Source organism: Aspergillus aculeatinus (genome assembly GCF_003184765.1).
Source record: "Aspergillus aculeatinus CBS 121060 unplaced genomic scaffold BO66scaffold_41, whole genome shotgun sequence".
NCBI lineage: Eukaryota > Fungi > Ascomycota > Eurotiomycetes > Eurotiales > Aspergillaceae > Aspergillus > Aspergillus aculeatinus.
In genome coordinates, this window is record NW_020291510.1 from 191,968 (window position 1) to 212,485 (window position 20,518).

At 45.4% G+C, this 20,518-nt stretch overlaps 9 protein-coding genes across 9 annotated transcripts; 5 read left to right on the forward strand and 4 right to left on the reverse strand.

Moving 5' to 3' along the window:
- Window positions 1-1,986: 1,986 nt before the first annotated feature.
- BO66DRAFT_441007 (alcohol dehydrogenase GroES-like domain-containing protein) lies at window positions 1,987-3,253 on the forward strand (the record flags this gene model as incomplete). Its single annotated transcript, XM_025651302.1, has 3 exons — window positions 1,987-2,010; window positions 2,099-2,539; window positions 2,681-3,253. The coding sequence occupies 3 exons, from the start codon at window positions 1,987-1,989 to the stop codon at window positions 3,251-3,253; spliced, it is 1,038 nt and encodes a 345-aa protein (XP_025501374.1).
- An 803-nt stretch (window positions 3,254-4,056) lies between these two features.
- Window positions 4,057-4,727, reverse strand: BO66DRAFT_403744 (GFA family protein; the record flags this gene model as incomplete). Its single annotated transcript, XM_025648882.1, has 5 exons — window positions 4,057-4,204; window positions 4,269-4,294; window positions 4,382-4,488; window positions 4,548-4,573; window positions 4,642-4,727. The coding sequence occupies 5 exons, from the start codon at window positions 4,725-4,727 to the stop codon at window positions 4,057-4,059; spliced, it is 393 nt and encodes a 130-aa protein (XP_025501375.1).
- Window positions 4,728-5,461: 734 nt separating this feature from the next.
- On the forward strand, window positions 5,462-8,796 carry BO66DRAFT_403745 (uncharacterized protein; the record flags this gene model as incomplete). The annotated part of the gene is made up of 3 exons (XM_025648883.1): window positions 5,462-8,065; window positions 8,168-8,296; window positions 8,455-8,796. The coding sequence occupies 3 exons, from the start codon at window positions 5,462-5,464 to the stop codon at window positions 8,794-8,796; spliced, it is 3,075 nt and encodes a 1,024-aa protein (XP_025501376.1).
- A 273-nt stretch (window positions 8,797-9,069) lies between these two features.
- BO66DRAFT_441010 (uncharacterized protein) lies at window positions 9,070-9,423 on the forward strand (the record flags this gene model as incomplete). Its single annotated transcript, XM_025651303.1, has 1 exon — window positions 9,070-9,423. The coding sequence occupies one exon, from the start codon at window positions 9,070-9,072 to the stop codon at window positions 9,421-9,423; it is 354 nt and encodes a 117-aa protein (XP_025501377.1).
- Window positions 9,424-9,546: 123 nt separating this feature from the next.
- Window positions 9,547-9,897, forward strand: BO66DRAFT_403746 (uncharacterized protein; the record flags this gene model as incomplete). Its single annotated transcript, XM_025648884.1, has 2 exons — window positions 9,547-9,619; window positions 9,668-9,897. 2 exons carry the CDS (start codon window positions 9,547-9,549, stop codon window positions 9,895-9,897), a joined length of 303 nt encoding a protein of 100 aa, XP_025501378.1.
- A 564-nt stretch (window positions 9,898-10,461) lies between these two features.
- Window positions 10,462-11,247, reverse strand: BO66DRAFT_457538 (uncharacterized protein; the record flags this gene model as incomplete). Its single annotated transcript, XM_025652171.1, has 2 exons — window positions 10,462-10,990; window positions 11,070-11,247. The coding sequence occupies 2 exons, from the start codon at window positions 11,245-11,247 to the stop codon at window positions 10,467-10,469; spliced, it is 702 nt and encodes a 233-aa protein (XP_025501379.1). The 3' UTR covers window positions 10,462-10,466.
- A 798-nt stretch (window positions 11,248-12,045) lies between these two features.
- On the reverse strand, window positions 12,046-13,337 carry BO66DRAFT_473378 (FAD-dependent oxidoreductase). Its single transcript, XM_025653042.1, has one exon. The coding sequence runs from the start codon at window positions 13,326-13,328 to the stop codon at window positions 12,111-12,113; it is 1,218 nt and encodes a 405-aa protein (XP_025501380.1). The 5' UTR covers window positions 13,329-13,337; the 3' UTR covers window positions 12,046-12,110.
- A 1,030-nt stretch (window positions 13,338-14,367) lies between these two features.
- On the reverse strand, window positions 14,368-15,021 carry BO66DRAFT_430541 (glutathione S-transferase family protein; the record flags this gene model as incomplete). The annotated part of the gene is made up of 1 exon (XM_025650530.1): window positions 14,368-15,021. The coding sequence occupies one exon, from the start codon at window positions 15,019-15,021 to the stop codon at window positions 14,368-14,370; it is 654 nt and encodes a 217-aa protein (XP_025501381.1).
- A 2,566-nt stretch (window positions 15,022-17,587) lies between these two features.
- Window positions 17,588-20,289, forward strand: BO66DRAFT_153401 (uncharacterized protein). The gene is made up of 6 exons (XM_025642175.1): window positions 17,588-17,697; window positions 17,751-18,057; window positions 18,128-18,326; window positions 18,422-18,453; window positions 18,512-19,751; window positions 19,830-20,289. The coding sequence occupies exons 1-6, from the start codon at window positions 17,621-17,623 to the stop codon at window positions 20,117-20,119; spliced, it is 2,145 nt and encodes a 714-aa protein (XP_025501382.1). The 5' UTR covers window positions 17,588-17,620; the 3' UTR covers window positions 20,120-20,289.
- The last annotated feature ends 229 nt before the right edge of the window (window positions 20,290-20,518 follow it).

The window sequence follows — 20,518 nt, forward strand, 5'->3', positions numbered from 1 at the left end:
ATATTATTTTTTATACTAGTATATAAATAAAGAAATTTAGCCGGAGTTATTAACAGATATTAAAAAATATTTATAATTAAGTCTATTAGTAATAATAAAATATATTTTATTTAAACTTTTATTTAAATATTATTTTAAAATAGAATTTTCTAATATTATTTTAGCAGAGCTACTATCAGTAAAAAAATTTATTTAAAAATATTTATAATTAAAATAAAAAATAGTAGATATAATATATTTTATATAAACTTAAATAATTTATTACTTTAATAAAAAATATAAACTAATCTAACTAAAAAATTATATATATATCTAACTAATACAGAAACCCGGTGATATTAGATATTTAATTTTAAAAAATATAATATTATTATTTAGAAAACTAGATTTATTTTTTATTATTTATAAAATAAAAAAGCTTACTTATAAATTAAAACTTTTAAAAAAAATTAGAAATTTATCTAATAATATTAGTTATTTATTTTTAATAAGTTACAAAGAATTTATAAAATTATCTAATAATAAGCCTATAGTATAGACTAGTAGACTAATTCTATAAACTTTTTTTTAAATTAATATATATTATTAATAAAAAGTTGCTAGCTATTAATTAAAATAATAAAAAATATATATAATATTTTCTAATATATTAAAAAAACTGGTAGAAATCTTTATAAATTCTAATATTAATAATTATTTTCTTTTATTCTTAAATAATTATAAAATTTAAAGATAAGATTTAATATAAAAAGAATATTAAGCTTCAGATCTTATAAAGCTAAAATAATAAAAAAAAATCTAAAAAAATTTAATAAAAATAAAAAAATTAAATAAAAAAATATAGAAGAGTTTTAATAAATTAAGTAGTTAAAATATTAAACACTAGCTGCCAATAATACTGTTAGATTTTAGAATTGGAAAATTAGTATAGAAAACAGCTAAAATAATTATATAATAAAATATTCTAAAATATAACGCAGCTAGAATCTTTTTTAAAAAACAGTATAATTAAATATATTATAAAATCTATTTATTTATTTTTTTACTTATCTATTTATTTATTTTTTTTATATACTTTTATAAACTTATCTTTTTTTATATATTTTTATAAACTTATTTTATTTTATATACTTCTATAAATTTATTTTTTTTATATATTCTTATAAACTTATCTTCTTCTATATAATTCTATAAACTTAACGTTTTTTATTTATTTATTTTTATTTATCTACTTAGTTATATTTTTATTTATTTTATATTATTAGTATTCTACACTGAGCTTCTAGTTAAAATAAAAATAAAATAATAATTTTATTTATATTTCATTATAAAAAAAGATAATTATTTATTTTCTAAAATAGTACAACTTTTAATAGTTTCTAAAAAGCTTAGACTATTATCTTCTTTAATTTAGTTGCTAGATAATTTTATATTAATATTAAGCAGAAGAAAACTAAATAAGATTAAGAAATTTCTAGTATAATTAGAAAAAAAAATAATATTAAATTATATAATATTTTAGATTATTTAATAATAACTTGAAAGAGAAAAGTAACTTCTGATCTCTCATGGTGAGGGGTAGAGTAAGGAACCAAGATACTGCCTCAAATATAGCGTGCGTTGTTATGGGGACTCGGGATCGGAATTATGCTCAACGGCTCAGGCCTTGCCCCGACTAACACGTAATTCCGACATGGCCTCTGATTTGCCAATCCTCCGAGCAACATTTGGACCGAGGGCACCAAAGAAGCAAAACAGAAAAAATCAAAGGAGAAACAACTCGAGATTTGGCGAAGATGTCATAACGGTGTCATGCGTGGAAATGCACAATGAGGAGGTATCCAAATATGATCACAGATTGGTACTGCGCCCGAGAGCGTTGCATAAATAGAATCTCAGAGCCGCCTCCTTCATGTCCACTTAATCACCGAGCATATCTACCCGAAAATTACGACGAGGATGACGATGCAGCCACAATCCACAAGAATGAAAGCAGCCAGGCTAGTCAGGGTAAAGTCATTCCGACGGTGTAGACCGCGAAAGTCCAGAGGGAGTTAGATGCAGAGGCAGAAAAAGAAGGACTGACAAAAAGGATTAGTATAAAACCCCCTACGACATTCAGGAGGTCGACCTCCCGACGCTGCAAGAAAATGACCTCCTCGTCCAAGTCGGGGCGGCAGGATACTGTCATACCGACTATCAAGTCTACGTAGGGGTTTACGGCTCGCAGTGTCCATTGACGCCCTCTCACGAGCCGGTGGGCACGGTGGTTCAAGTCGGCTCGGCTGTCCAGCACTTCAAGCGCGGGGATCGGGTTGGGGTCTTGCTGTTCCGCCATGCCTGTGGCTCTTGTCTCGCCTGCCGCACCACCCTAGCGGAACAGGGTCGCGTCGACCCCCGGTTCTGTGAGACGATCTCCATGGCAGGCATCAAGGACGATGGCGCCATGGCCGAGTACATCGTGGCCGATGCCGAGAACACAGTCAAACTCCCTGATTCGGTGGCCTTCGAGCAAGGGGCACCTCTGATGTGCGCCGGGGTGAGTGGCCTGCAGTCTCAGACCCTATTCTTATTTCTCTGCTTTCTCTCTTTTGCCCTCCGCTCTCATCCTCTGCTTTGAAATTGGTTGTCTTACTAGAATTTGGCTTGTCGAAAAGACTGACATTATTTATGACGGCAGACAACCGTTTGGGGCGGCATCGAGAAGGCTCAGCTACGGCCGAATTCCAGGGTCGGAGTGATTGGGATCGGAGGGCTGGGCTCCCTCGCGGTCCAGTTCCTCAAGGCTCTTGGCCATCAGGTAGTCGCCGTTGACAACCGACAAGAGGGGCTAGATTTGGCGACCGAGCCGAGCCAGAAGGCCGATCTGGTCGTGGATTCCCGGTCCGACACGGCGGTCGACGAGATTGTGCACTGGGCAGGTCACGGCGGCCTTGCCGCGGTCATTGTGTGTACCGATAACGTTTCGGTCAACGGGTGGAGCTTGAAGCTCCTAGCGGCGCACGGCAAATGTATTGTTCTTGGTCTGCCTGTGGATCCGCTGCAGTTCAATGCATTCGACCTCGTCTTCAAGGAGATCGCCATCATCGGCAGTCTGGTCGCGACCATCGAGCAGGCGCGCGATATGATGGTCGTGGTGGATCGATTCCACATCAGATCCCATGTGCGCACGCTGCGCCTGGAGGACGCTCCAAACCTGCCATCCTTGTACATGGATCCTCATCTTAAGGGTCGCCTGGTGGTCAAGTTCTGAGAATGGTGGACGTGAAGACACCGTGATGGCCCTCCTCGAAGGGGAGGGTTTGACCACATCATGTATTTACTGAACATGAGACCGATCTCGGAGGTTCTAATAGAGACTAGTGCAGGGTTTATATATCGACTCTAGTAGAGACGTGAATTCCAGCTGTACTTGGGTTCACATGAACAAGACATCGGACCCGCAAGCTTACAGGCTGGTTGGCCATAATGCATGTCGTATTTTCCCATCGCATCAGGGTATCACAATGCCTGTGCTGGGGAATTTGTACGGATTTTAAGCCCTTGTTAACAGTAAAATACTTGGGCTCATATGAAGGCAGATGATGCCTGTTTGGAACCTACGAAGGACTTGGATAGTCTTCCTAGATAAATACTCGTAATGTGCCGGCGGTCTAGGCGGTATGACCGACCGGCGTCTTGGACGTGGTTCCGAACCGCGAGGGATCTGACTGAGTGATGGTATACGATCTAGATGTGAGAATAATTACAATCGCTAGCCACATACAGTTTATTGGAGAGATAGGGATAAGGGAACGTTCAGTTTCAAGCTGAGGTTCGCAGGACCAAAGAACCCGTTAAATTCGAACTTAGAAAAAAGCAGTCGTGGACTAGAATTCTACTAGTGATGACGCCTCTGGGAGGTGTCAAGAAGGTGGTTGATTCTCCTACGTGAGGCTATCTCCGGAGAAACTAGCTAAGGCAGCCGGGTGGGCGGTCGGTGAGCTGGCACCTCAGGCACCAAGGCCCAGGGCCACCGTCAACTAGAGTTCTGCACTGTGTCAAGAATCGCGACTCTCATTTCTGCTGAGCAGATTCGACAGGCGACTCCCAGCTTGGGCGCCGGGAGGTGAAAACCTCCGAGTCAGGTTGCGAGATAGCGTCGAACAAAGATGCCTTGAGAAGAATCTTGCCCGGGAATTGAGGGCTACAGCTTGCAATCGCGCTACAGGAGGGGTGTTTTAATTTAGTCATGTTGAGCATGAAGGATGAGTCGACTGGAAGCTTACCTGCCGCAACGACCGCAGAACTGACGCTATAGAAAGCCAGGCGATGTTAGCGCTCGTCCTTCGACAAGCCCTCTGGGCAGGCCTGCTAGCGCTTAGAACACAGGGCACGATACCAACACAGTGTTTCCACTCTCCGTCTGGGAGTCTTCAAAATCCGTCAACGTGGAGGTGGCGAGGAACTTGACGTCGGCCTCATCAAGTACATAGTTAATCGATGACCCTAAGGCGTGTTAGCACACGAACGGAGCCGGTCAGCATTGCAGTGGCTCATTCGCATACCGCCACCGGTGCGACCACAATTGCGACTGCCAGCAATCGGTTAGCTGCAACTCATTTCATCCCGAGCGCATGAAATTCATAAATCGTATCTTACCAGAAACAACGAAGTGATCTAGGGGGCTGCTCATTCAAAGTAACCTTGACACCACCGCAGAGACAATGACCGGTGTAAGTGGCCATGTGTGATTCATAAAAGTATGTGCCTTGATTTAGATCCATACTCTCGGCAGTTTGGGGTTCAGGAGTTGCCTGTATGCATCGGGCTGACTTTTAGGACAAAGTAAGAATAAACTATAGCCAACCTGAAGGGGGAAAGTAGCTGGAGTGGCTAATGATCCAGTCGTCATGACGCAAGGCCGCGGACCGACACCAAAGTTCCCTAATTCCGTCCCGCCTCGGTCCGCTTCAATCTGATTCTTGCTTTCTGTGATAACACCCGCCCCCGGGCCGATTGGTAATTCTTTCGGTTCGGCGTCTTAGCAACGCAAGAGAGTGATGCTCAGCATTAGTCCCAGAACAGGGATAGATCGGAAGGGCACCTTCTTTCAAGTCTTCTTTTGGAGACAACTTCCCCCGACTACACCTCTATGCAAAGCCAACCTCGGAGTAAGCAAACAAACTCGGAGGATGTGCTCGCCTCAATATTCCGAACTGAATGCGATCGATGCCGTCCGTAGTGATGAGGATGGTTACAATAAATGAGATCGGGTGTGCGACAAATGTTAGATAAATAAATCAAAGCCCTCTTAGGAGAATCAGTAGCCAAGGACCCTATTCGTCCTCTTCACAGCTTGGGTAGTAGATCCGTACCCTAACCTAGCCGCATCAAGTACCCGAGGTAGGACACTTTCCTGATGAATGTCGAATTCCCTGCATTGCTAAGCATAACCTTAGGCCATCAGCTTACTCTCAGGATGGAGGAAGATGCGAGCGCGGCAATTCCCATCTATCGATGGGAGGGACGTGGACTTGGGGTCTGCTTTGAGAATGTCACAGTGGTCGGAGCTGCTCAGGGCAACCGACGTGTAAACGACTTCGGTTCCATTCTCCTGAAAGTAGCAATGGTGCCTATCACACTGGTAAAAGGCATTCTGCTCAGTGAAGAGACGAGGGAAAGGAGGATCCTCCAAGATCTGACGGGAGCGCTGTTCCCCGGGGAAACTCTGCTTGTCCTTGGTAATCCGGGAGCTGGTTGTTCGACAGCACTCAAAGTGCACGCCAGCCATCGCGCGGGCTATCAGCGGATTGACGGGTCCGTCCGATACGCTGGTCTTTCACCAGAAGATTTTCAGGGAGAATTTCGATTCGAAGTCGTCTATAATGACGAAGAGGATATTCACTTCCCATCACTGTCGGTCCAAGATACCATGGAATTTGCCCTTAGGCTGCGATGGCCAGCTGGAGACCCCCAACAGCCTCACGAAAGACAATTCACTCGCACGATGACCGAGAGACTTTTGGCCAAGCTCGGAATGAGCCACACCAGGGATACAATCGTCGATGATGCTTTTATCCGAGGCGTCTCTGGCGGGGAACGCAAGAGAGTCTCCCTAGCAGAGGTTTTGGCGGTGAATCCCTCTGTTGCTTCCTGGGACAATCCCATTCGGGGACTGGATAGCTCATCAGCCCAAGATTTCCTATTCACATTAAAGGAGATGTCCAAATCCACTGGTATGACAAATATTGTGAGTCTGTACCAGGCATCAGAGATGATGTATCAGACCTGCTTCAGCAAAGTCCTTCTCTTGTATGAAGGCCGAGCGATCTATTTTGGACCCGCGTCTCAGGCGCGCAAGTACTTCCATGACATGGGTTTCTTACCCCTGCATCGTCAATCGACCCCCGAATTCTTACTTGGCGTCACCTCTCCAAATGAAAGGCGCATTGACCCTCGATGCTCAAACTCCTTGAGCGCGGACCCAGACTCTCTGGCGAAAACCTACCGCAGCAGCGAGATCTATCGTCATGTTGTCGACGAGATCGCGCACTACAAAGCCCATGTCTGCACCTCTGGTGTCATCGAGGCCTTCCACGCCGCTGTCGAGAGTACTGTGTCCAAGCATCGCTGGCTGAAAGCCAGTGGGCCTTCCACGATGCTGAAGCAGGTCCTGGTAGCAAGCCAGCGCCACTTTCGACTACTATGGAGCGACAAAGCAACTGTCTACACAGTCACCGCCCTGACAATTGTCAATGCTCTGATCTGTGGCTCAGCCTTTTACCACGCTCCACGGACTTCAACAGGGTCTTTTATGCGATCCTGTGCCCTCTATTTTCCTTTGGTGTACTTTTTTCTGAACTCACTCACAGAGGTCAGCAAGACTGTTCATGCACGAAGTATCCTTCTAAAACAATTCAGACTCGGGTTTATCCATCCAGCATCGTTTGCAATCACGCAGGCACTGTGTGATATACCGCTGGCATTTATTCTGACACTTATATTCTCCTGTTGCTACTACTTCCTGGTGGGATTCAACGAGACTGCGAGTCAGTTCTGGATCTTTGTGCTTATCACCTTTGCGCATTATGGCTCAGTCTCGGCAATGTTTCGCATGCTTGGCGCCTGGTCACCCGATATGAGCATTGCACTTCTTGCGATGGGGGCTGCAATCCCCGTCGTCACTCTGTATGCTGGCTATGCCCCGCCGCTACCCACGCAGCATCGCTGGGGCTCGTGGTTACGTCGGGTGGCTCCAACGCCATACGCCCTGGAAGCCTTGCTGAGTAATGAGTTCTATAATATTCAGCTGCACTGCACTGAAAGCGAGCTCGTACCGTCGGGGCCTGGATATGAGAATTTGGCGTATCAAGGCTGCCCATTACCCGACGCAAAGCCTGGCACCACGGTTTCCTCGGGCAGTGTTTACCTGCACACCTACTACGAGTACTCCCGTGAGCACCTGTGGCGTAATTTTGGTATCATTATTGCCTTCTGGTTTATCTATGTTGTCCTCACGGCAGTCGGTCTCACCCTTTTGACCCGGGAAACCAACCAGGCCTCCGGCCTGGTGTTCAAGCGCGGGTGCGCTTCCTCGTCCGCCCCGACCTGTACCATCACCACCACCAGCACCACCACTACCCCAGCTACCTCAAAGGAAAGCGAAGAACCCAGAAGCCTAGACGTAAAGTGCTCCCGCGGGAGCGACAAGGCAGCGGGCGTTGTACCTCCAACCGACGAGGATCATCAGCCTCCGTTCTCAGAACCCAAAGGAAGCGGAGAAGAGGAATGCGACGTCCGATCCCTTCTCACGTTCGAGAACCTCTCCTACACGGTCACGGTCAACAACAAGCCCAAGCGATTGCTGAACAACATTTCGGGCTACGTTCGGGCTGGCCAGCTCACAGCGCTCATGGGCGCCTCCGGGGCTGGAAAGACGACGTTACTGGATATACTGTCCCAGCGCAAGGTCGAGGGCCAGGTGGACGGGACTATGCTTATGGATGGGCGACCGATTGACGGGATGTTCGCGCGGTCCTGCGGATTCTGCATGCAGCAGGATATCCACGAGCCGCTGACGACGGTCCGTGAGGCACTGCAGTTTTCCGCCTCCCTGCGCCAACCGGCCGAGGTGCCCGCTGCGGACCAAATGTAATACGTCGAGTACATTATCGACCTCTTGCAGTTGGGGCCTATTGCCGATGCAATCGTGGGGGAGGCCGGGGATGGTAAACTCGGGGTGGAAGAGAGAAAACGTCTGACTATTGGGGTGGAGCTCGCGGCTCGACCGTTAGGTCTGCTGTTCTTGGACGAGGTGAGTGGCTGGAAAATTTTCTGGGTTTTCTTTGCGTGTGTGACTTATGGAATCTGTGGGAATGCATTCTGTCTCGTGCATTTCTTTTCCTAGAAGGTTGGGGAGGGGAGGAAGAAAAAATAGCTCCAAGCTAACCAAGATACGATCGTTTGCCCCAGCCCACATCGGGTCTAGATAGCCAGGCCGCCTATTCGGTGATTTCATTTCTGCGGTGCATCGCGGCCGAAGGCATTCCCATTATCTGCACCATCCATCAATCTTTTGGGGTTATTTTCGACATGTTCGACCATATTCTGCTTTTAGCACCCGGGGGTAATACAGTCTATTTTGGCGAGACCGGTCCCAACTTACAGATTTTGGCCCAGTATTTCGCCCAGTACGGGCTGACTATGGCTGCGGACGAGAATCCCGCCGAGTTTGTTGTTAAAACTATAACGGACAAAAGCCCCCGGGGTCGAGACTGGGCGCAGATATGGGCACAATCCGAAGCCGCGGGGTAATTAATATCTAAAATCGCAGCGCTGCAGAAGTTGGCCGTCAATCTGTCAGCATCCGACATCACCACCAGTACCACGACGACAGCTATCTTCAAGCGATTCTTCGCGCAGCCTTTAAGAAAGCAGATCCAAGTTGTTACTCTGCGGTAATGGAGAATAGTCTGGCGGCATAGGATATATAACCTCAGCCGGGTGTTTAAGACCATCTGGTACGAGTTAATTATTACCTTTACCTTTTCCCACGCCGGGACGGATCTCCAATTTTTTTAAAACCGCATGCTAGGGGTCCTTCTGATCATCTGGATTATCCCGGTAAATACGGCCGACCTACAAAAGATATGGTTCGGCCGGTGGGCGATCTTCGAAGGCCGGGAGCGGAACGGGGTCTACAACTACAAAGCTCTCCTCTGCGCGCTGATTCTCGTCGAGCTCCCGTGGCATTTTCTACTTTATACGCTAGTCTTCGTCTGCAGCTTCTGGACGATCGGGTTCGCGAGCAGCCCTGCGATCGCCGGCTTCAGCTACTTTATATTTCTCCTGCTGTCCGTCTTCGGCACGGGGTTCTACTATCTAATAGCAACCTTCTTCTTCACGCCGACTATAGCGGGCTACGCGAACTTCCTCTTCTAAATAGTTTTTCTTATCTTCAGCGGCCTGCCAATCCCCTACGGCGCGATAAACGGCTTCTACGGGCCCTGGCTGTTCTAAACCGACCCGCTGCGCTACTTCTTCGGCGCTACCATCGCCACCGTTATGCACCGCGTGCCCGTTTACTGCCAGCCTCGCGACTACGCCGTCTTCCGCCCGCCCGCCGGCCAGACCTGCGGTTAGTATGCGGCCGCTTATCTGGATACCTATTCCGGCTACCTGATAGACCCCCATGCCACCGACCGCTGCGCCTATTGTGAATACTCCGTGGCGGATGACTATACGGTCACGCTGGACTTCGCCTACAGCGACCGCTGGTGGAACTGGGCCGTCTTTCTGGCCTTCTGTCTCACGAATTATGTGTTGGTGTTTGCCGGCACTGGGATCCTGCGCGTGAAGTTGCGGCAGTGGAAAGCCCGGGCTCGTGGAAGGAGAAAGACAGCGCTGGGTGGTTAGGAAGAAGACCTGAGGGGGGGGGGGGATGCATGCCGTGGGAAAGCCTGGACCGAATCCTATCTCTCAAATAAACATCCTCCTGTATGTTTCATCTTGCCAGGCGAGCTGTAATCATTATGCTCTAGTGTGTTGAATTTCTCCGGTCTAGCACCAGCCTGGCCTGGCAATGACTTAACCGAGAACTCCCGGACTCAAGAAGATTTTATTCGAATTGGCTCAGTATATACTTCACATGTGACGTACTGTGTGTGTTCCTTGCTAGGAACTTCGACAACCTCAAGAAATGGTCATTATTTGCAGGCTTCCCGCAATAAGGACTGCTCGAACCTTCTGGTATCAGATCCCATCACGACGAACATGTGACGAAAGGAAGCCGATCGGAAGACCGAGGGAGAAAAAAAAGTAGTCGACAGGTTGTGCGGGGAAACATTACGCCCTGCCTGAAACCGTATCTATGTAAACGGTGGTCCCTCTTTGCAGAGTTCCACTACTGCAGATGTTCTTGGTGCCTAAAAGGAGGCAAGGCAAGGAAAGAAGATCACACTCAGTGCAGCCCAACATCTCCCCTTTCAAATTTGGTCCCCCATTTCCAAGGAACTCGGATATCGCGTAAATTGCACAAATCGCCCATGCGTCAAGACCTTCCCAACCCGACTGCCTCGCGCAAAAACGTCCGAGCCGTCCGAGCCGTCCAGCCCCCCACTCCCGGCTGCCAGGAAAAAGAGTATCACTTCCCGGCCTGATGCATCTTCGACCGTCTCGCCGCCGTAGACCGAATGTCCTCGTCCAGATCCTCCCGCGACTTCCCCGAAGTGCTGCTGCGTGAGGGCGCGGAGCCCACCCCGCCCGACCGCAGCAGCAGAGTCGGCATTTAGGCGGAGCCACAGAATCTCGCACGCGGACTGGAAGCTGCAGCCTTCGAGGGAGAGACCGCTGGCGGACGAGGGGGAGGAGGAGGAAGAGAGTGGGAGGTGGCGAACATGGATGAATCCTTCTTGCTTGGTGTCGCAGAGGGAGAACAGTGGGTCCGCCATCTGCGCATACTGGTCTTTCTTGGCCATGAATGCTTCGTGGTGCTGCAATGAGGTCCAGTCTGGGGGATATCAGCGGGGCAGAACAACAGCATAGAGGACCAAAAGAGAAACGGGGGTGAAAATGAGAAGACGCCATACCTATAATCCAAACAAGAAACTTGGGGTCCTGCGCTGCGACAGCGGTGTACAACATCCGGAACCCGGGTTGGCGGGTTAGGGCTTGGATGCTGGCTTTATACGGTATCGCGATCTCGGGGGCCGAGAGATCGAGCGGCTGGGCTAGCTGGATTGAGGTTACTTCGCGAACCGCGTCCATGATGAGGAAGAAGGGAGGAAAAAGGGGGCAGCTTCTTTGAGGATTCGAAGGCTGAATAGGGTCTCGTTGCCAATGTCGGTCTTGTGAACAGAAAAAGTAAGAAAGAAGAAGCATCAACCCTTGAAGTACAGGACCTCGATTTGCCAACTAGAGCGGTCCAGTAAAGCAGGCCACAAGGCGCGTTCAACCTATATGTATATACATACAATTTATCAGCACGGTCCGCGGATCGGAAGTAACTGGCTTGTCTCTCGGCTCGCGATGTAAACCCTTACCCCACCCTGCAAGTGCGGACCGTTCGAGGATGAAACTCAGCTCGAGTCTTCGATACCATGTAGCTCTGTAATACGTACGCACTGCCCGTTAAATGCCATAGTCCATGTCTGTAAATACAACAACACGGGTTCTCACGTTGCCTTTTTCCCAAAAGATCTGCTTCATAGCATCAACTCTCTATGTAGCCTACACGATGTGGATCTGAAATACGTTATTAATGTATGCAACTGCGACCTTTATCCAGCATTATCAGGTCGCCCCCAAAACTCCCGTCGGCCATCATTTGTAGTAGCTAGGGATTGAACAGATTAGCATGTGAGTCACTTTCTGATACTTTTACGTGTTAAATGGGTGATCACCTAAAACAAGGAGAAATCATGTACTGAGCCAATTACTAATGTAAGGATCCACCAGATCAAAGTAGCTATGTGATACGTACATTATACACAGGGCACAGCAATAGTCTATTTTCGCATTTCTTGATGCTTTTGATATCTGCATTACCTGCTGCGTCCTATTGTGATCGGGACCGAGGGCCTTCTCATAGCCTGCCAGTGCTCGCTCAAGTCCCAATTGCGTCAATTCCTCTAAGACTCCATCCACTGTTGCACCATTTCTTCAAAGTTGGGTTTGAAGAGCCAGTCCATGTGAAAATCTTCACTGCCAATTGCCTCCATGCTGAGCATATTTGCTCCCTCTGGCAAGCGTCGTACGTTCATCTGTTCTGCCAAGGTAATGAGCCTATTCACCCGTTCCTGTCGGCCTTCTTTCCATTTCGGTAGCACCTGGGCCAATGCGCTGCTGTCGCACCGACCACATATGAGTGCAAAGGTGTAGGCATCTTCAAAGACTTGATTTGCGCCCTGTCCCGATGATGGGGGGATCGCATGCGCAGCGTCGCCTATGATTGACACTCGACCCTGTTCGGACGACCATTGCTTCATCTCTGGCACCTGGTGAAAGGGCCATAAGAAGATGGTATCGGGATCGATTTTCGCGACAGCCATGCGGACAATGTCCGGAAAGAACTCTGCATCCTGTTTGAGGAAGTCTACACACTCCTCGTTCTCCGTCAAAAGATGCTCCCAGCCTTGGCGACTGAGCGCATGGGAACGTTTCTGCTTCAAAATAATCATCTCTGAGCCATCAGGGAGGTTTTGGGCCAGGATATAAGCCCCGTATGCTTTGTTCATAATTGTGACGGGCATTTGATAGTCCTGCGGGATATTCACCTGGTCCGTCGGAATAGTCGCCGCAACTCCCACGACACCAGTAAATTGAGGCTCTGCTCTGGAGTCAAGATAGGATCGGACGCGTGAATGAATCCCGTCTGCTCCCACCAAGCTGGCAGCTGTACCGACTGTGCCGTCGTCGAATTCCCATGTCACTCCTGCCGCAGTTTCCGACAAAATCCGCTTGAATTTCTTGTCGAAAATAATTCGAATGTCCTTCTCCGTGCATTTAGCTAGGAGAGCCTTGATAAGCACTTTTCGGTAAACGCGTAGGCCTGGATATCCGTACTTCTCCTCGCTGCCAATCTCGTATGAATCAAAGGGTTCGTCGTTCTCCGTTCGAAAGTGGAAGGCATTGCATCGGAAACCTTGAGACACAACGGATTCGTAAACACCCAAAAGATCAAGAATTTTTAGAGAATTGGGCGATAAAGTAATGGCACCGCCTAGGTCGCGAGGCTCAGACCGCAATTCATACACGATACTTGAGATCGACTGCTGGTGCAGGGCTAATGCCAGGGAAAGCCCGGCGAGGCCACCGCCAATGATCGCAACATTTTCGACAGCAGGCATTGCGCAGAGGTTATTCAAACGGTAAGAGGTGAATGTGATGTAATGATTTTGGTTTGAATTGGTGCATTGGATTGTCTTTCTGTGGCGGCATCTTTATAGTCCATTGAGCCTCGGGCGTCATTTAGATGTATTTTTGAAGTAAGAATACTGGTATCGGAGCTGTCCTCGGAGATCATATTACTCCGTCAAGCTTTCGGCGATTCGGAGACATCATTGCCGAGATTGCCACTCGTGATCTGCGGATGGGATAATGGATAACCTATGCCTGGATTATGCACACGTAGTTTATGATCCACTGTGGCTCTTGCCTTTATGTGGCTGCTGATTTTTCAAAATAACATTCGAAGCAACTATGGAAATAATAATGTTGTAAGTCCGGAATCTGATGCTTCCGGTACAAACTTTGAGATGCACAATTTGACCAACCCACTCTAAGCACTGTCCCGAGATCGGTTTGAAAATAAATGATAATGTACAACTCCAAGATACCAAGATTGATATGTCATTATATTATCACATATATCATGAATATGATCTTGTAAGACTGGAGCATATTATACCCAAATATCGTATGACAGAGGCTGTGGGGATCGGAAGTGCCTGGCTCCAGACCCGCAACATTTTATGGTTATGAAGGCTTTGGAGATCTTTAGTTGGTATGAGAATGCTTGAACAAATTTCCCTTTTTTCCCTTCAAGCTGTCAGGACTACAAGTAGTATCACAATCACGTAGTTGCACCACGAATAGTGTCAGGAAAAGATACTTTAACATCGCTTTCACAGAGGCTGAGTTGCCACTAATATGGATGGTTCGGAGATATGCTTATTAAGACCTCCGTTGGTGGACGATGATATTAAGAAACTAAAGATACGTGGCCTGACCTAGGATGAATGGAATTTTCTTGATTAAAAAAGTGTTGTGCGCCTCTGGATGAATGTATATGGGTTGTTACTCCACGTTCTAGTTTAGAGACCTCTAGATGAGAGATACATACACTTCTCAGCATTGCACTACCATTTTGCATTATGATTGAAGCAGTCAAGCATTCCTGGCAAACTCCTCCACTGCCTCCCGAACACATTCCCTTCCATGAATTCTTTCAAGCCACTGTGATACATGCGGGAAATCCTCCTCCAACTTGACCTCCTCTGTAAAAAGCTTTGGTACGACTCCATACCAAGGCAAGAATGAGATATCAGCATAGCTGCAACTATCGCCCACGAGGTACTTCTTGTCTTTCAAAACTCTGTTCAACACTCCGGTGACACGACGAATTTCGTTGACATAACGAGCTTTGGCGCTTTGGATCTTTTCTGGGTGAAAGAGGGTGAACCAGGCAGCCTGACCAAAGTAAGGGCCCTGACCGGAAACTTGGAAAAAGAGCCATTGTTTCGCTTCGAAATATTCTGGCGAGCCTCGAGAAAAGCTGAGACGGAGGTTGTGGTCGTATTTTTCCAGCAGATATTCCACAATAGCACCAGACTCCCAAACTGTCAGGCCAGTGTTGGGGTCTTTGATTGCAGGAAGGCGGCCGTTGGGGTTGATTGACTCAAAGGGCTCCTGTTTCAATTCATCTAAAGGAACATTTTCGCTCTCATAAGGGACGTTCAGTTCCTTCAAAATGATGGCCACTTTCAGTGGATTCGGGGCGTTTCCGTGCGTATAAAGGACGATGGGTTTCAAAGAAGGCATCCTGGAGAAGATAATGATGAAGCAACGATTGGGATGATGGTCTAGTCTAGTCAAATTTTATGGACGTCGAAGCCCTTTTAACTAGTACTACATAGTTAAGTTTGACTTTCACATGCGGAGCATAATTTGATTTATCATCAGGTACTTGGGTATGTCAGCGATTTTTGGCAGGATTGGTAATCTCACCTCTTCGCAGGATCTAAATACCATCATGGACTCCGGTTGCCAGGTGGGTATCGGCAGATTTTACTACCGGACAGAAGGCTGCCATAAATCCGAGGTACTAACTAGGCCTCGTCAAAACCCGCGGGTTAGCAAACTAGACAAATACTGAGAGGTTAGTAGGTCATAGAAACCATACAGTTTCAGCAGTATTTTAAGATATTGTATTTACATCCAAAATAATCTAGTACAGAAGATATTCAATTATTGAGAAGTTAATGATAAATCGAAATATATAAAGCTAATCATAAATAGAAATATAAAAATTAGATTTAACTGCATATAGTATATATCTAATATAGTATAAATTAACTATTGATAATACAGATGCTTTTTAACTCTTTCTAAAAGCTGTAGCTGAGTCTTCAATAAAGAATTAATTTTATTATTATAATTATGATCTTTTCTTTTCTTTGATTACCAGAACTATTTAGTTTTTATTTATACTAGAGGTAACACTCTCCTTTTTTTTATCTATTATATACTTTCATAAAACCAATACTTCTAATTGTTTAGTAACAGCCTTTTATACTTATTTTTTTTTCTATTTGCTATTATGATTATTTTTGTTATTACTAATTAGCTTAATACTAATATTATAAGAGTTATTTGTTCATCATGTTATTTCACCATCTTAGTCCTTATACTGGTATAGAGCTCACCTTCAGGTACTGATTAGTATCTGAGACCTTGCACACTAAATACTAAACTAGTATTAGCTTAGCAGCTACCCAAGTTTAGTTTTGTTAGATTGTCACGGAGCACCTCGGGGTACGCATTCCAAAGGATAACCGTTGCACCATTAGCAAAAGGACTAGGATGTAAAGCCGATGGCTTTACACTGTGTATACTATATAAGATTACATTAATACAGGATTCAGGCAGGATTCAGATAGATAGTGGTTCTTAGTAGTTCTTCGGGTTCGGGGTTAATAAGAGCCTCTTGCTCATACTGTAACAGTATACCCCTTCTCTTAACAGCTAGTTTCTTAGCCGAGGGGGTATACAGGCAGACAGGTAGGTAATGCAACTTATATAGCTAGCCCAGTAGTTGGAGGTATTATTATAAACGCGTTTACTATGTTTCAAACCGGCGACCGGTGGGGATGGCTTTATATTATATTACGGAGCACCTCGGGGTACGTATTCTAAAGAATAACTATTGTACTATTAGCAAAAGGACTAGAATATAAAGCCGATGGCTTTATACTGTATATACTATATAAGATTGCATTAATACAGGATTCAGGCAGGATTCAGGCAGGTAGTGGTTCTTAGTAGTTCTTCGGGTTCGGGGTCAACGGGAGCCTCTTGCTCACACCGTGACATAGATAATTTAAAAAATATCAAATTATAAATTAAATACTTATAATTATACCTAATAATATCTTAGATAATAAGATATCATTAATTATTTTTTTTAAAAAAAGTATTGTATTCTAAAAGTTACTATACTATCTATTAGTTGTATATAACTACTATATATTATATATATTATATAATTTAGTCTAAAAGCTTCTTAGTTAAATAGATATAAATTTTTAGAATAATCGAAAAAATAAAAGTAAAACAAAAAAATCATACTTACTAGAAGAAAAAAAGATTATAAAGATTTTAGATAAGATTTATTCTTTATTTATGTCTTCTTCTATTTTATATACTAGTACTATTTATTTGTTAGATTCGGAAGATTAGTATTTATATTAAGAAAAGCTTTTAATCTTATTAAAACTGTATTAAACTATTAATAAAAACCCTAAACTAATATTTATAAAAATATTTAGTTTCAATAAAACTTTTTATTATTTATATTACAGTATATATATTATTTACAGCCTATCTTTAATAAGTTCTATATCTAGTTTAGTCTTACTAATATATTGGTAAATAAGAATAGGAAGTGATAGATTAATTATTTATTATTAATTCTGTTAGGGGTAAGGAGTTTGGTTAAGTATAGAATAGTAGTAGTCCATTGAATTCAAGACTAATTCTTGCTTTCCTAAAGGTATAGACTATAGTAAGGGTCTACGGGTCAAGTACTAGAGAGGCTAAAGTTGTTGACGTCATGACCCTTGCATGAAGGATTCGTAGGTAAGCCAGAAGCAGTCCGACACAGTTACAGGAATTATCCATGACATATAGTTACAGAGAGGAAGAAGCTTGATATGGTTCTTAGTTGGGAAGCGGTAAGGCCTGCGGTGAAGAGACTGAAGCAGGCGAAATCCATTTGCCCGATGGCGGCAATTGTCCGCCGTAGGTAATGTATACCGCCTTCCATATTCGCCTTTATGCGCACACCAACGTCACTGCAAGAAAGCCGTGATCTGCACCTTGCAACTACATCGAGCATTTTTTTTTTGTCTCGCTGGTGATCATGGAACAACGCGTAGAAAGCTTCGTACACCGTACGCCAAGACATCCAGTCTCGTGCAAGCCCTGTAGGCGAAGGAAGTAAGGGCTATTGATCTTTGTCACAAGGGGATCCCAATTGACTGCTGCTGCAGAGTGCGATGCGACCGTCAAAAGCCTTGCGGGACGTGTGTCCGCCAGAAACAAACAGGTGACTGTATTTATGCTCCTCAGCCGGCTAAAAGCTCTCGACAAGCATCTACCGACAACATTCACGGGCGGTTAAGCCGGCTCGAAGGCGCGGTACAATCCCTTATCAGCAAAGAGAAGGTGTCTATGCAGCCGCCGCCAGTCTTGGAGCCGATGTCTTCAGTCGTGACAGAAACCACCGATCGCAACCAGCTCAGACAAACTGGGGAAAACCTTCTCGATGGAGACGGTCGGGCTTCAATTGAAAACAATGTGGGGTCTTTGGCCGTTGCCATTTTCCCAAGTTTAGAATTTGCTGACCTCCAGACTTCCGTCTTTCCAGTTCCCCGGTGATTCAGAAAGTAATATTCAGCAGTCATCTTCATCCCATCTAGCTGGTCCAGGGAGGGACTCAGCCCCGGAACTGCTCCTGGGTGGATTGAAGCATATCACACGAGAAGAGATTATCATGACAATGCCCTCGCGGAATACGGTGGATGGGCTTGTATCTCGCTACTTTAGTTACATGGACTTTTTTGCCTGTATGTATAGATTTTTCCACCCCTAAACATTTCTTGATTGCTGAGGTCAAACAAATGAACCCCTGTGGAGTTGTTCTCATACTAATAGAAATCAGTGATGATCCATGTGCCAACATTCCGAGAAGAGGTACGTGAAAAATTTAGTGCAATTTCGAGATCAGTTCGCACTAAAGCCAATTTCTTAGTATCTACACTTTTGGGAGGATTCTAGCGTGGTCTCGATGAACTGGTTAAGCATGCTATTCAGCATGATGTGTATCGCCACCTATCACTTTGATGTCTTTCAAGATCCTCTACCACCCGGCCTTCCGTTCGCGAATGAAGCCATGGTTCGATTCTGTCGGCATAGTGCACAGTGTCTCATCTTGGCAAACTATACTAAACCAACCCACGACACCGTTGAGGCACTTATGCTCTATTATTTCTGTGAACTGATCCGGAGTCCTGAGACACCATTCGCACTTTATCTTATATTTTCAATGACTATTCGTATCGCCATGCAATTAGGCTACCATCGCGATCCGCAGCACGTCACAGGGATCTCTGTTTTTCACGGCGAGCTAAGACGGCGTGTGTGGCTTGTGCTTGCACAATTGGACATAATTGCCTCCTTACAGGCCGGACTCCCCAGGTTAGTGAAGGAAACAGACACGGGACGCCCGCATAATCTGCTTGATGAGGACCTGTGGCCAGCTATGACTGAGCTACCTCCATCGCGTTCAGACCGGACGACTACCACACTCTCCTACATCATCGCGCGCATGGATACTCTCGATATATTAGGTCAAATTCAGGATGAGACAATGTCTCTCCGCCCTTTCTCGTACGAGAGGGTCATGGAGCTGGACCGGTCTCTGGTTGAAAAGTACAACGCAGTACCGTTGTGCTTCAAAGGAACTGTCTACTTTCCGGACACTGACACCCCTGCGAGCTTCTTGCAAAGAATAATGCTAGAACTACAGTTTGAAAAAGCTCGCTGTATATTACATCGCAATTCTATGTTCACACAAGACGCCTCATACACAGCTTGCATGAGTGCGGCCCTAAATATCATTCAGCATCAACTCAATCTGCACCGTGAATTAAAGCCTGGGCGATACTTGTGGGGCCATAAATGGAAACTTACTTGCCTCACAGTCTATGATTTTCTCCTGGCCGTCATGATACTTTATCGGGGATTTGACCCTCACATCATCCACCATTCTGTTGATACGACCTTCCTCCCATCGAGTGGACCTGGGCAACTTATAAAAGTGCAGGCTATGTTGGAGAATTCATATGCCGTTTGGATTGATTGGTGTGCCGATATGAAAGAAGCAGGTACGGCGGCTCAGATGGTGAAGCTGATTATCAAACGAATGCGACAGCAGGCCTATATCACACAAAATGTTGGCTTTCAAGATATCGATCGAGTGAATCGGGCTTGTACGTTGTTTGAGATGCCTATACATCTTCTTTTCTTATTATTTTTTCATTCCTTCGGGCACTGACTATGAATTCTAGCGTCAGCAGCTTCCAGTATCTTCAACAATCCGCTTACTAGACGTCCTTCAATCTCACATGAAATTACACCGCTGCCGGAGCTTATATCAGAGGATCTGCGGCCCTTGACTGATTTCGAAGAGCTCCTAGACTTGGATGAAGGGATAAATTGGGTAAGACTTATTTGCATGGTCTTAAATACTGGAAACTCTTTTCCTACCCCGCTCGCACTGTTTCATCCCTCTTGGTCATTTGACGCTCACAAGCTTATCGATATCACAAATTCAACACACAGGCTCAATTCGATATGAGATTGCATGAGCACGGAATTGACGCTTTCTGCAATCCGCGAGCTGGGACTGACTGGATGGGCTATCAATGAGCCCAAGGAACATCAGCATGGGTTTGATGCAGTAACTCGGACGTACAGAGTGCAAAATGGATTATCTTGACTTTCGCTCACCTCCGGGGTCTAATGCTGAAGCATATATCAAAGCATTGACTAAGTCTTTGTAGTGCAATCATCTTCAGGGGGCAATGACCAACCTAATTTTCTGTCAGCCAGATCCATCTATAATAACTGCTAAAATGAGGCGATTGCTCCTGTGTTTCTCATGAAGAGCTTGGAAATGGTATTGTACGGGAGATATATCATGTACATGCAAGGATCACAATTTCAGGGTAATTGAGCAGACGAATGAAGGAAGCGA